At 43.1% G+C, this 13976-nt stretch overlaps 1 protein-coding gene across 9 annotated transcripts in view; it reads left to right on the top strand.

Annotated features, from left to right (window-relative positions):
- The first annotated feature begins 2733 nt into the window (after positions 1-2733).
- PCNX1 (pecanex 1) overlaps positions 2734-13976 on the top strand; it is an 88449-nt gene continuing 77206 nt past the window's right edge. For 4 of the 9 annotated variants that reach the window (XM_074909659.1, XM_074909656.1, XM_074909657.1 and 1 more), the window contains exons 1-2: positions 2736-3080; positions 11111-11319. In XM_074909659.1, the coding sequence (XP_074765760.1) occupies positions 2928-3080; positions 11111-11319 (362 nt within the window). In that variant the 5' untranslated portion in view covers positions 2736-2927. Of the gene's footprint in view, positions 3081-11110; positions 11320-13056; positions 13114-13976 lie in introns of those variants that run through there. The other 5 variants (XM_074909660.1, XM_074909653.1, XM_074909654.1 and 2 more) reach the window with 4 other exon arrangements.

Raw genomic sequence — 13976 nt, 5'->3', positions numbered from 1 at the left:
ATGCTGGAGAAAATTAGGGTGATCTCCAATCATTTGATTTAATGCCCCCTCTAAAATATTTTATCTAAAATAATATCCTCACTGGTGTCATGCTCTGTTCTTCCTAGAGCACATTCTTTTCCTTACAGAGAGTAGTCAGTACCTTTCCTAAAACAGAACTGTAAGGCTAAAGTAGAATGCAGAAGGTAAACTAGTTATTTGTTGGATTGCAGAGGTTTGATGCATAGATTGAACCTACAGCTGTTACTTTCTATCTGGATATAGATTGTTTGTTTGTTTTGGTTAAAAGCTAAAACTGTTGGGTTTTTTTTCTTACTTTGTTAATGATGCCTATGACTGGGCTTGTTATCAATTTTACCTTCAGGCATGGATGGATTCCAGTAATATTATTTCCCCATCTTGTGTTCTAATGTTTTCAGCCTGTCTGCATTTAAATAGCTAAACAATGAAATTTAATTGTCCTCTCAAGCACGTGATATTCTGTCGCTTATTTTACTGGACACAGACTAGATCATGCCATGATGAAGTGCTCTTGAACAGGGCTATCTGTGCTAAACTAGGTTACGCTGATTTGGATCAGAGTTGAGCCTGTAATATTCATGCTTTGTTTCCTCTGTTTGTTTTTTTGCTTTAACTGCCCCCTTTCCCCCGCCCCCCAAGCCTCTGTCACTTCATGACTGGTCCAGTGACTCTAGGAGCAGGTTGGGGAAGCAGCCATAAGCTTTGACTGCATCCAGTCTCTCACACTGGGGCACTGTTTAACATGTATCATTATTATGAGGCTGAGGCTAAACTGCCCAGATTTAATCAATGGCCCCTAAACAGAAGCATAAAGGTTTTCAAAGCATTTACTGCAGCCTTCAGGAATGTTATTTATGAATGTTATCCCTCTTGCCTCCTTTTTTTTTTTTTGTGGAGAAGGTGAACAGCTTTTATGTAACATTCATAAAACAGCTTCTGGAAGAACTGCTTCATAATCCTGATCATTGCAGTATCATAGTATAGTTAGGGATAACAGACCCTAAAAGCTTCATCTTTTAACAGCTGTATTTGTAATTTTAGTTTTTAATGGTATTTTGGCAAATGATATAGTTGAAACAGGCTTAACAGTTTTATTTTTTCTGAGCCTACTGTAACTGGTGAGGCTTGTCTTGCTTGGCTTTACCCCAAAAGGATAAAGGATATTCCCCCTCCCCATCTATGATAACCCTCTGTTGGTTTTTTCCCCTCTTCTCCCCCACCTTCTTTTTTTTCCTTTCATATCTCAATCCTGTTTGACAGAGTGAAAAAATGCTCCTTTGCAAAATATTGCTAGCGTTCCTGTATTTGAAAATGCACTATCCGAAACAATAAAGTTAAAAATGGTTTATTTGTTTATACCGGGGAAGCAAGCCATCATGATTGGGGTTTTCTGTCCATCCCTTCTCCCTACTTTCCCACTGGGGAAACAAAAAATAGATGATCTACATCTGCTTTGAGTCAGTCACTTCTGTCTTCTGGTTTTCCAAGAATAGCCAAATGCTGCCATTGGTTCGCTAACTGTCAGGGAGAAAAACACTGTGGAGACTGTGGCATTAACGCAGCCTCTTGAAAACACCAGCCCAAATGCATGCTCATCATGACTCATGACGGATTGCTCGGGTTATTTCATTCCTGCAATTTCTCTGCGGCAGAGCCCCAGAAGGTGCTATGGCCCTGTCTCATACCTGCTGGAGTGGGACAGTAACTTGTTTTCAGGCCAGAACCTACATGGGATCCTTCTGCCACCACAGAGACAATATCATAATGTGACCTCAAAGCTACTTTTCCCAAATGTGACTGGAGAGTCGGGCAACTTAATCGGGGATTCTCAGTGTTACTCACTCCTAGGGTTTGAAGGAAGAGATGTCCCCTTTCCCCTGCTTGACAGCACTCTCAAAACTCCTCTCGTGTGCCTTTATCCAACGTGTGGCTCGTGGGATGTGGTTGTCTAAGAGGAAAGCTTGAAAAGCTGGGGCTTGATAAGAACTAGTGAACTTCTGTAAAAATAGGTGTATGGGGAAGTTGAGCCTTAAATTTGTGAGAGACTTGTGGCGTACCCATGGCCTGCTGCGCTGAGTTCTCCTTTCTAATAAATCCAAGTGATTCTGCCTTTCTATTTGTTGAAAGCAACAACAAGATAAAGCCCACGGTGGGAACAGGCATGTGAGTTTTGGTAAAATCATGTATTGACGGTAAATGGAAGGACTCCAAAATCAGCAAGGTGGTCCTCTTGCTTTAATTTTAAAGCGTTAAAGCGTAGAAGGGACAATGTCCTCCTGCCTCGCCGGGAGCAAGGCCCTGAGAGCGGGGAAGGAAGAGCCGTTTGCGGCGGCTGTGGCTCCCTCCATTTTCTAGGCGTATCCTACCAGGGTACGCGCCCCGAGAACTGCCCCGGCCAGGCCGCGGGCACGAACCCGCCTCGGTGACGGGGGGTCACGTTCCTCCCGGTACTCCGGGCGGACCCGGCCTGCCGCCGCCTCGTAGGTGGGGTCTGGGCCCGGGCTGCGGCCCGGGGCCGCCGGCGGCGGCAGCGGCTGGCGGGGGCGGCCCGCGCCACCCCAGCCTCCTCCGCGCCGCCAGGGGGCGCTGGCGGCGGCTCTGCCCGGCGGGGCGGGGGCAGCGGGGAGGCCGCGCGCAGGCGCAGGCGGGGCGCCCCCGCCGCGTCGTCCCTCCCCGGCGGCAGCGCGCGGGGCGGGCGTCCCCTGCCGCAAGGGCTGCCGGTCTATCGGCGGCGCGGGGGCGGGCGGCCGGCCCGGGGCCCGGACATAAGATGGCGGCGGCGTTGCTGGGGAGGCGGCGGCGGCGGTTGCGGCCGTGCGGGTTGTCGCGGAGCGCGGGGGGTGCGCGGCTCTGCCCGGGCTCGCAGGGCGGATAGAGCGGGGCCGGCTCGGCGGAGCGGGGCCGCCATGGGCTCCCAGGTGCTGCAGATCCTGCGCCAGGGCGTGTGGGCGGCGCTGAGCGGCGGCTGGTACCAGGACCCGCACCAGGGCGCCGGGGTCAACGCGCTGCACCTCTACCTGTGGCTCTTCTTGCTCGGCTTCCCCTTCACCCTCTACATGGTGAGCGCAGGCCGCCGCCGCGCCCGGGGGGTCGGTGTCGGCCTGGGCCTCGGGGCGGGCGGGCCTTGTGGGGGGCCGCCCGCCTCAGCGGCGGCGGGGAGGCTCGGAAGGGGGGCGGAAAGGGCCGCGGGCCCGCCGCGCGCGCGCCCCCTGCCCGCGGCGCTGCCTGCGCGCTGCCGCCGCCGCGTTGCCCCGGGCAGGGGCGCCCCGGGGCCCGCCTGCCCCCGCCGGGGCCCGTCTGTCCCCGGCGCTCTCCGGTCGGCGCTCGCCGCCGCGGGGGGTGGCCGGCGGCGGGTCCGGCGGCCGCCGTCGAGGCGGGTCGGGAGGCGCCCGAGGCTGGGGCGGTTCGGGTGCATGGGCCTGTTACCGGGAAGGTGGGGGTGGGCGCTAGCGGGGCGCACCGGGCGCGGCAGGGCTTCGGTCGCTGGCGCTGTGCCATCGTTTTTCTGTTTGCTTTCCTTCAAAATTGGGCATAACTACTAGCTTCCGCTGCAGATTTACTGGTATTGCAGGAAAATGCGCGGTTTGTGTAGGAGCTGTCAATATCTAGCCAGTGTTTCTGCTTGGCAGCTCTACCACTTTGTCTTCTGACTTTTGAGACTGGGGAGGGATGTGCTTTAGGGTCCATAGTCTAGAAGTTTATGTGGCCCTAGTGCGGTGCACTGTGTGCTGGCTGGCACTGTAGCTGGGCTGTGGGTTATCGACGAGGAGTTGTTTAGGTTTTTTGCTCGAGTTCCAGACTTTAGTGTACTTGGTCTGGGAGAATGCCTGTTGAATATATCTTTGCATCTGACACTTGAATCAAAGCTGTTAAAATACTAACCTTTGGACTTGGAGAGAAGTATAGGACAGGTATGGTCAATTATGGGAGAAGGGGGCAGTTTCCTGTTGGCCGGTGCTTTTCTTTCTGTGTAATTTGTGAGATGCTAATATTTTGCTTAAGATTTCTCAGATTATGGTCATATTAGGTGTGTTGTGACCAGTTTTGAGCATATGAGGTGGAAGGTAATTTGCAAGTTTGTCAGGTCCAGATACTGTGACAACTGAAAGTAGAAATAGCCTTGTGAAAAAATGTTAGTGAATGAAACCTTGGAGGAAAAACTTTGCGTGAGTGCACTTGCAGAGACTGAGAGCTCTGGGGTCAGGTATTTGCTTTGTTAAAAAGCAATTTGTAAGATTGCAGTATGAGACACTTCATACTAAGAAACAGGTAATGTGGAAGAGGAGGTTGCAGCCCTGTATGGTTAGTTTTTAATTCATATTACTGTGTCTTGGAAAAGGTAGCTCCAAGGCTTTTTGTTTGAAAACTTTAGACTGCTGGCAAGCAAACCGCAGGCTGAGACAAGCTGGTTTTAAAACCAAAGTTTATGTGACAACAGCTAGATAAAACTTTGAACTAAGCAGATCCTCTATAAAAACTGTGAATCTGTTTCTATTTGGAGTTCCACTGTATATGGGAAGAGAAGAGTCCTTTTGGTCTCAAATGTAGGGGTTTTTTTCATAAGTACTGCTCTTCTGCTTTGACAGAATATTCCATTTAATTAGTATTGCCTTGATGAGAAAGCTTTTCATAAAGGTTTGGTGAGCTGTATCCTGCATGTACAGAAGGCTTTTGGAGGGGGGGCTGATCGATATTGTACATGAGTCTTTTGACAGCTGGTAGATCTGGACCAGCATTTGAGTCTGCTGCTGCTCTAAAGCAGCAGTTAAGCTTCAGTTGCCCATACTGTGGGGTAAACTTCAGTGTTGCTTAAACTTTTTTATTTTCCCGTGCAAAGGGAAAAGACAGGCAAAAGCAAGCTGCTTTGGGTTTTGTTGAGGTCAGAGAAATTGTCTTGCTTCATAGCTCTGGACAAGTTAAAGATGCCACAACAAGTGCCAGCTTCCCTGAGAATAAGTAGGGAGGTTAGTCACAAGTTAAAGCAGATTGAATCATATTTGGCTGTTTTCCCTCTTTCCACCCTCTGCAGTTTAAGTGTTGTCTAGACATAAACTAAACAGGCAGAACTGTGATGGTCATCTTAGCTCTTTAGCATCCCTTAAGCTCATTTTCAGAATAAAAAGCAGTAAATATTGCATTACTGTAGAACATACGTAAATAAGCAGAATTTGCTTAAAAATTCTTAGGTAATCGTAATCTGAATTCTGAGCATGGCTCACTGGTGTGTAGGAGGGAGTTTCTAAGCTAGCTTCAAGTGACTTGTTGCTGGCAGGCAACCCTGTGTTTAAAAAACCAAGGTATATAGAAAGACTTAGAATGCTGTCAGGTTTTACATTATTATAAAACTTTCTCATATAAAGAATTCTAAGATCATGGTGTTGCTTTGCATTGGGGCAGCAATAACGGCAGTTATTCCTAAATTGGATTGTAGCAACAAAGGGGAAAGGATCCCCCAAGAACTTTGCTTGTAGCTGGCTCTTAAGGCTGAATGCATTTTGCAGGAAGCTAATTACTTTTTTTCAGATGTTATTTAACTCCCAACAGGAATGGAACACTGAATCTCTTTTGGATATGGCAGTTTAGATGCACTTATTGCTTAAAGACTTGGTTTATTGCACCCATAGTTGCAAATCTTTTATCTGTGCATTCCTTCTATTGATCCTGTATTTTCAGAATGGAATCTGGGAATGGTTGTGGTCAGCAAGTAATACCATAAATCTGTGTTTCTTTGCCAGGGTTGTTATGCGTTAAAGCCATCAACCCTACTGTAAACCAACTGAAGAAATCGAGAATTCAGCTAGCCTTTCTTCCTTGGTCCCTCATCTGCCCTCTGAGCTTAAGCACATGAAAGTGGGATCTGTGCCCTGTGTAAAGAAGACATACATAAATGTATCTATGTTACAGATGTGGATACTTTTCTTTTTTCTCGTGTATTTATCACTCAACCTGTTCTTGTCAGAAGTGTGGCAAAAAGAGGTGTGTAGATAATGGAGGAATTGGGGTGTAGAGGAAGAGAAACGTCTGCTTGAGTGAAGCTGCTTGAATCTGTACTCTTGGATCTGTGGCTTGGCAGCATGCATACAAAAATACTGCTTTCTAGACTAGTTAAATCTATCCTGTTTGGATATTTGTATTCAGTAACAGACTCAACTGTGCTTGTTGATCTGCATATCTGTTGTAAGAGCTGATCCCTGTTTTTACTTTAATCCAAAACTCAAGTTGTGAGAAGAAAATATGCTACATTATGGGGAAGCTGTACAACTGGGTTGTAAAATATAGTGGTAGAGTTGGAAAAAATACCATAAATGCAGAGGCCAATGTTATGCATCAGTGTTTCAAGGGGGAGGGGAAGAGCAGAGGCTGCCAAAGCACTTCCCCTGGTCGGAATGCTGTTTCAGCCCCACCACGCGCGCAGGAGGGGGTGAAGTCTTGGCTCCGGCACTCGGGGAACTTTGCCAGTGACTGAAGAGGAGCCAGGACTGTACCTTGCTTGGGGTGATGGGCTTGTATGTACCTACAGAACTTGTCTGTCAAAGTCAAGCTCATTTAGACAACAGTTCACTTAATACACACTTGATTTTCTGACTTGTGTACATAGTTATAGAAGTAGGTCATATAAATGTAGCTTCATGTGAAAGTCTCTTCCCAGTGAAGTGTCTGAAATAGGTGCTGTTTCTTAAACTAAGCATTTAAGTACTTGAATTTGGATGTATGATGAGAATCACTGGTATCCCACATTCTCTAAGCCACATCCAGTTTCTTGGCTACTCGAGTTTCATTTGCACAGCTTGAGGTTTCAGTCAAAAACTAGGCAACTCATAACTGAATGAGCTTCCTGATAACAGCAGTTCTTAAGGGCTCTGGCTGTTCATAAACAAAAAATGGGGACGAAACCACATCTACTGTTGCTTTATCTTTCCTCATCTCCTGGATAAATGCTTCTATAAAATACTGGCCTCAAAATGTTTGAGCTTGAAATCATTTTACGAGACAACTGTTACTGCTTAATGAATGTTTGATGGATATCACTTTTACGTAAGGACTTGCAATCTGATTTGGGTTGGGAGACTTTCCTATGAATGTTCTCAACAGGTAACACCTACACATCTCTTTTTGAAAAGAATCTGGAAACCTCATTGCATCTGTAGTGTCTAGCTAAAGCTAGGTATGATTAGTTAAGATCCATATAATCTTTCTTAGTTAGTATGCAACACAGCCTGTGATCAGTGAAATTCCCTCTGGTTCCTGGTGTTTAGGTATTGGAAATAGTAAATTGAGATACAGTGACCTTTGTAGTTCAAGTGGGAATATTGTAGTCCTGTAACTAGTGGTCTGAAGTTTCTTTTCTGTTCTAGGTTGACCACTGTAATCTAGGAGTACTTAAAGCTTTTTCTACCCACTCTTTCACAAAAGATCTGCTGTGATACAGCCAAAATCACTTAAAACCGGCAAGACCTAATAGCCAGCAGCTTTCGGAAGGGACAGTCCCACTCCTCAGCTGTGCATTCCTGCATCTTACTTTTGTCTGTGTGTATAGTATGGATTTCATAAGCTGTCTTGAAAGGTATAAATTTGGAAAGTAACTTCTGAGGGAAAGGTGGTAGAAAAATCTATGTCCTTCCCCTCTCTCTCTATCTTAGAATACTAAACTTGAAGGTTTAGGGAAATACTTGCAGTGAAGAGTTTAATGATTGGTTTGTTCACCATAAGATGACTGAAGTTTTCAACAGAATGTAATTAAAGCAGGCAGTTTTTGTATGGTCATGTCTAGCTCTTTCCTCTACAAGAGCTTCAGTTTTGACTACTGCTGTTCAGTGTGTTTTCTTTTGGTGTTAATGGAAGTGACTGGAGATGTGCAGTTAAACGGGATGTTGTCTGAAATGTTGTTGCAGCTACAGACTTGTAGCCAGCTGGTGTCTGCTAACAAGCTCTAACCTGAGGTTCTTCGTCTGTTGTGCCCAATAAAAATGCTTTAGTACTTGTGAAAAGAACTCAAATGAGATCTAACTGCAAATTTGTAGGACTTGGATTTGTATTCCAATCTTGAAAATGATATTGTATAGGATACTCAGTTAAGATGGTGACAGATCCGTCTCCCCTCAAATGTGGTAAAATATCAAACATAGTTTAAAATACTAATTCCACTTTAATTTGCCTTGGCTTGTGGAGAGAAGACCCCAAATGGAAGTTGAATGCTTCTAAGTTTGGCAAAGAAAAATAGAGAAGGCAGTAGTGGTTTAGGTTAATTGTGGTAACTCTTCCTCTTGAGGCTGGAATGCATTTGAGTTGCAGGTACAGTGGGTAGCACTGCTGTGCCACACAGCATGAGACTTAGTATAGAGTATGATCAGACAGCAGAGTATGCCAGACATGCTAGAATTTCTTCTGGCCTATCCACAGAGGAGTACCTACTAATGAATATGAGGAATAAAAAGTAGTGAGTTAACTTATTTTTAGCTTTCTGCAATTCTGTGGAAACAGGACGTGAGGTAAAAGCACTCTTTAATTCTTTACTGGGTTTGCTGCAAGTTACGTGAGGTGTTTCACCTTTTTCCCCACTTATTCTCAAAGCTTTCCTTTGCAGAACAGAATGTGTAGATTTTGCATTCCACAAAATAAACTGGGTACGCTGTGTGATCCCGCTGTTGAAGGAGCAAAAGGGACAAATTGAAGAGCTCTACAGGCAGAAGAGTATAGGCTTGCTTTTTATACACTAGCTTTTGTCATCTAGTGTTAAAAGGACTCTTCTGGTAATGGCTTCTGAACACTGGTACTTGTAAAGGAGAGGGTAGTTTGTGATTGGGTAGCAGACTGCTTAGCAGGTATGGGAAGCTCACCTATTTTGCCAGAGTTAACGGGCTTGCCCTTGCGTGCAGGGAGCTAGATGCCTCTGAAGTTCTTGGACGTGGAAGCGTGGTATTTCTTGAGGAAACCCTTGTAGCATTACTTCAGGGGTTGTGTGGATGCCATTAGCATCATTGTGGCTCCTGGTTGCTTACTGATGCTGTTTTTAAATAGCTTAGTTTCCTCTTTCTCCTCCTGAGGTGGTGCTTGGTAAGTGAATCTCCCTGTCCATTAGGGTCTTGTCTAGCTCAGCATGCAAAAATCTTAAATTAACATACCTCAGCTTAGTTTGCCTGTCCTACTTCAAATGTTATGTTAGGTGTTGACTTGTTTTGGTGGAAAAGGTAGATAGAGCTTGATCTCTTTAAGAAAATAATCCTAATTAGTAATCTGCCTCCTGATTGATTCCAGACTCAATTATTTATACTTGTTCGGCTTTAGAAATGTTATATTGATTATTTGTTTTTTGCTTACTGCCAGAAAGCAGCCAGATTAAAGACTGGGTTTGTTCTGAAATCAACAGTCAATACAATATTCAGAAATGTTTATTCTTTAATCACCTTTATTAGTACAATATTTTGTATTTGGAGATCTGTTAAAATGGTGTTTTTTCTAGACTCATGAATTAAATTGTGTGACAAGCACTTCCAGTTCTTCTAGGACTAATAAGCTCTGGTATATGTAGAAATATTAATGTTGTAATCAGATCTCTTTTTAAATGAATAAAACTAGCTTTATGTGCAGAACAGAGAGGGCTCTCTTGTTTTATTCTCCAGTCATGTTCCCTTTCTAATTCTGCAAAATGTGCACGCTGCTTTTATCACCATAAAGACTCTTCTCTTGCAGTGGTCTGTATAAGGAGGGAGAACTAGGTATATGAGTCAGTCTGGAATTCGCCTTAGGCTAGGAGGTCAAAAAAGACAGTTCATTTATTCTCATCTGTTAAATTAATGTTTGCTGGGTAACAAATGCTGTTTAATTCTGACTCTTCTATGTCTCTGTGTGTGTGTATATATATGGCTATTGGAATTTGGTATCGAAGTACACCACCAGTGGAGTAAAAGATAGTGATGCAGCAAGATATTTGAGAGCAGACTTAGTGCTTTTATAAGGAAGGTGGTCTACTTGTGGATGAAGACTAAGAGTTAATATCTCATTTTGTTTAGTGACTGCTTAAGGAAATGACAAAATTATAAATATGAATAAAAAGTGAATTAGAAGGATGAAAGCCTTGAAATGATATCTGAAGTTTAACTAGTACTCTGAACACTTCTTTTAACTAGCTGTTAGGCCACACTTATTATCTGTTGCTGAAGTGATAGATCTGTAAAATCATTATGGGCCTTGGCAAAAGTTGCAAGAGAGGTCTGAACTCTGAGTGGAATTTCAAAAGTTGGTTTCAGTGAGGTTTTTCACATGGCTTCTGGCCCCCTTTGACACAACTGAAAAATTCTCTTTGGAACGTCTGCATCAGCTGCCTTTCCATGGGCATGTAATAGTCTAGCACAAATAATCTTTGCAGCGTATGGTTTTGCAGGTTATTGTGGACTACTGCTCAAATGTGTGAGCCACAAATGTAAACAGCCTTTTTTTTTTTTTTTTTTGTATGCAGGTACGGAAAAGTTTGACTTTTGACTGATCACTATTTTGTTATGCAAGCGTAGCTGTTGGAAGCTGACAAGCTAAGTCAGAATGTCTATGTTGGGTAGTTGAGAAGGTTTTCTCCCATCCAGCATGACATCAAAGTCAAGTCAGTCTTTCCAAAGTGGACTTGGTGCTGTGTACTAGTCCTGAAGTAAGGTCATACCCTGTGCTTGGTTTAGTTTTCAAGTTGTTTAAAATCTTCTCATCTTTTCTTATTCATAACAACAAATCAAAAATATTGGGTGTGACACAAAAAATCATGCTAGCTGTAGGGTTCCTAGTCTAGGTCTTGCATTCCAATAGCCTGGAAAAAGAGAACAAGAGTTGAATTTGGATCTCAAGCTTCAGTGATAGGTCTGCTTAGCATGCTGCTGTGGTGTTTTGGTATCTTGTAGTTCCACTGTTCCTTTTTTTCTAGGTTGCTAGACTTCGAACAATCTCAACACAAAGTTTGACTGTAGGGGATGTGTGTTTAACCTTCATTTTCAGTATGATCAATATTTTCTGTATGAAAGAAACTGTTGAACTCTAGATAGCTTTATGTACTCTAATGGACATTTGATCTTGTGTTCATTAACTCTTTCTTACTCTCTTTTGAAAGGCTCTTCCTTCTTCCATGATGATAGTAGCTGTCTACTGCCCGGTGATAGCAGCTCTCTTTATCGTTTTGAAGATGGTGAATTACCGTTTGCACAGGGCACTGGATGAGGGAGAAATTGTGGAGAGGAATGCCAGTGAGCATATGGACAGAGGTGCAAAACCAGAACAAAGCAATGTTTCAGCCAAGAGGAAAGACAGCAATGGGCCCAGGTAAGATGTCTGCTGATGCTTGTATTCTGCTTCAGATGATAAAACAGTCTTGTTTTCATCAGATGTGTAACTGGAATGGTGGTTGAAATAAGCGCTGAGGAATATAGATGCAGACCTCTGTAGTGCTGACAGACCGTTTCAGTCTGGTCTTTAAAAGCAGACTTATCTATGTATTGGGTATGAAATGATGGATTCACGTTAATTTCCTGGTTCCTTCCCCAGAGGAGTTCCAGGACAATATCGAAAATGCTGGAAGCACTGAAACAATAGTGTGGAAAATGTGTGCTGGTTAGGTCACTAAATACTTAATGAACACAACCAGTACATGCAATCTTATTTCTGCAGTAGACTTAGTTTTAAAAATGTAGCTGTCAAAGACCACATACTACATGTTAAGTCATTTATCTCTAAAAGGATAGTTTTGCAAAAGCAGGAGTCAGATACAATGCTTGACTGCAGTCATAGTCTTGCTCCAGGAGAACACTGTTCTGTGAATTTAGAAATTCTGAATTTCTCAGCTCAGTAATGAAGATGACGATTCTGAAGTACTTCAATAGGAGGTGATTCCTTTCCACAGATCTTTGCTGTCACTAGCATAAAAAAACCCCAGAGGTTTTCCTCCTTTGACCAGACTATTTGGAGAAAGAGCAAAAGATGACTCATCAAGAAGGCCAGCCTAACCAGTCTGGTCAGGCTATGGATGTGTTACCAGCTCTATTATCAAAGCCTCTGCCTGGCTCCAGATAATTGAGGCCATCTTGAGAGTTAGACTGCATGAAATAAATCAGCCTTGAATTGCTAGCTTTTACAGAAGACCTTTCTTTTGTCTGTGAGTTTCTGATACTAGTAGCCATGAATAGTTTTCAAAGTGATGCAGTTAGTATGCTGTCCTGACTCTTAAAAGGTTGTGTGTGTTGTCTTCAACCCAAACCAAAACAAAAAAAACAAACCTGAAACTTCTACATGGACACGTGTGCTATAAGGAAGTGTAGATGAAAGAAGCCTCTTAAGTCTGTTTATCAGGATGCTTAAAGAAAGGAAGTGTGAAAGTGATACTCTTGGAAGTACTGAGCCTAGAAGTAAAAGGACTTCACTGTGCATATGGGCTAGCTTCTTAGGAGATGGGTCTTAAGTTCTTCTGTATCTGCTCTCAGCTCAGGTATTGTTAGCAAAACCAGTGTCTTAGATTCCTTTAAAGTTGATATACAGTAACTTCTTGTATCAATCTTTTATAACCTGACCCTTTTTCCATGTTGTGTTTGGTAACTGAACCTGCTGATTTTAATTGTGACTCCATCTAGATCACCATATACCTTACTAAAACCGTATTGAGCTGTTTTGGCAGAATGCTTGCCTAAATGTATGTTAATGCTTCTTCTGCTTAATAAAATTCATGAAAGTAAACTAGTGGTCTGTTCTGTTTCAATGCAACCTTGCTAATGCATGTTTTAGCTGTGATCCTTAGATTCTGTTTTGTTTTGGTTGTTTTTTTTTAGCCATGTAGCTTTTGCTTCCAAAACAGTAGCCAAGACTTGGCAAGGGACTTCTTTCGACTGGTATTGTGAATTACTTCTGGATGTTTCAGAAGTTCTGTTTTGTCTAAGGAGCAGCTGACATGGGACAAATTACTACATTATAAACATTTGTGAGCTCAGAAGTAGAGGTTAGTTTGCTGTGTGTCCTGCTTGCCAACTAAAGTTTCATTAACTTTTATATGATCCTTGTTCCCACTTTCAGGTCTCTTAACTAGAACTGGGAACAAGGTCAATGCAGAAATTACGGAGTTACTTTTTGGTAAGTGGGATGTACAGTATATACTAATCTTTGCCTGGAAGCTTACAAGAACTCTGGGGTAACATTCAAACCAGTAGAGGGGATGTAGAATGAGTGTTTAATATTGAGCTGTCACCTTCTTAGTAAGTTAAATTGGAACACTAATTAAAAAAACAGTCTTGGAAGAAAGTGTGTATGTAGGGTTTGTTTTTTTTTAAACTCTGCTCCCCTAGCATAAGGTGGAGATAGGGGAGATCTAAGCAGACATTCTACCTTAAATATTTGCATAATCAGAACATTAATTTTGATAGCTTAGTCTACAGCATGTGATGCCAAATAAATACATAGTATAGAGTGCAAAGCTGTCCTCTGGTCTTCACCCCACCCCACACATCCTCCCTGAGATCACTTTAGATAGGAATATTAGTATTTCTGAAGGAATAAGCAATAGTCTGGTTTCTATTCAAAAGTTATGTTCAGGGTTCTGTTTAGCTTCTAAGAACTACTGTTCTTTCTTTCTTGAAGATGTTTATCTGCAAAGTGGTGCTTTCAGGTATTGGACTAAAATTATGTGCTGTCATTTGTAGGTTTACATGAACTGCTCATTTATTTTTGGTTCACATTACTTTGTGAATAGGATCCAACTCGGAGTTTTTCATCTTTTCATAAAACTTTGGCATGCTTAAGCAAAGAACAACTTACTGTTCCGTAAGAAGTGCCTTATTTTTCCTCATCCTCTTTTAAAGCTGAAATTCTCTAGTTAATATTTTTGAAAGAAGCTAGTCTAAATTTAGAGATGGGAATGTGAGTTGTCTTCTGTAGCTTCTAGTGCAGTTGCTGCTTTCATACTTAAGGGTGTAGCGTTAGTAATGCTTTTGTGAGGT

This window comes from Athene noctua, chromosome 6, assembly GCF_965140245.1.
Source record: "Athene noctua chromosome 6, bAthNoc1.hap1.1, whole genome shotgun sequence".
Classification (NCBI taxonomy): Eukaryota; Metazoa; Chordata; class Aves; order Strigiformes; family Strigidae; genus Athene; species Athene noctua.
The sequence above is the reverse complement of the archived record's forward strand: the minus strand, read 5'-3'. Positions and strand labels throughout refer to the sequence as shown.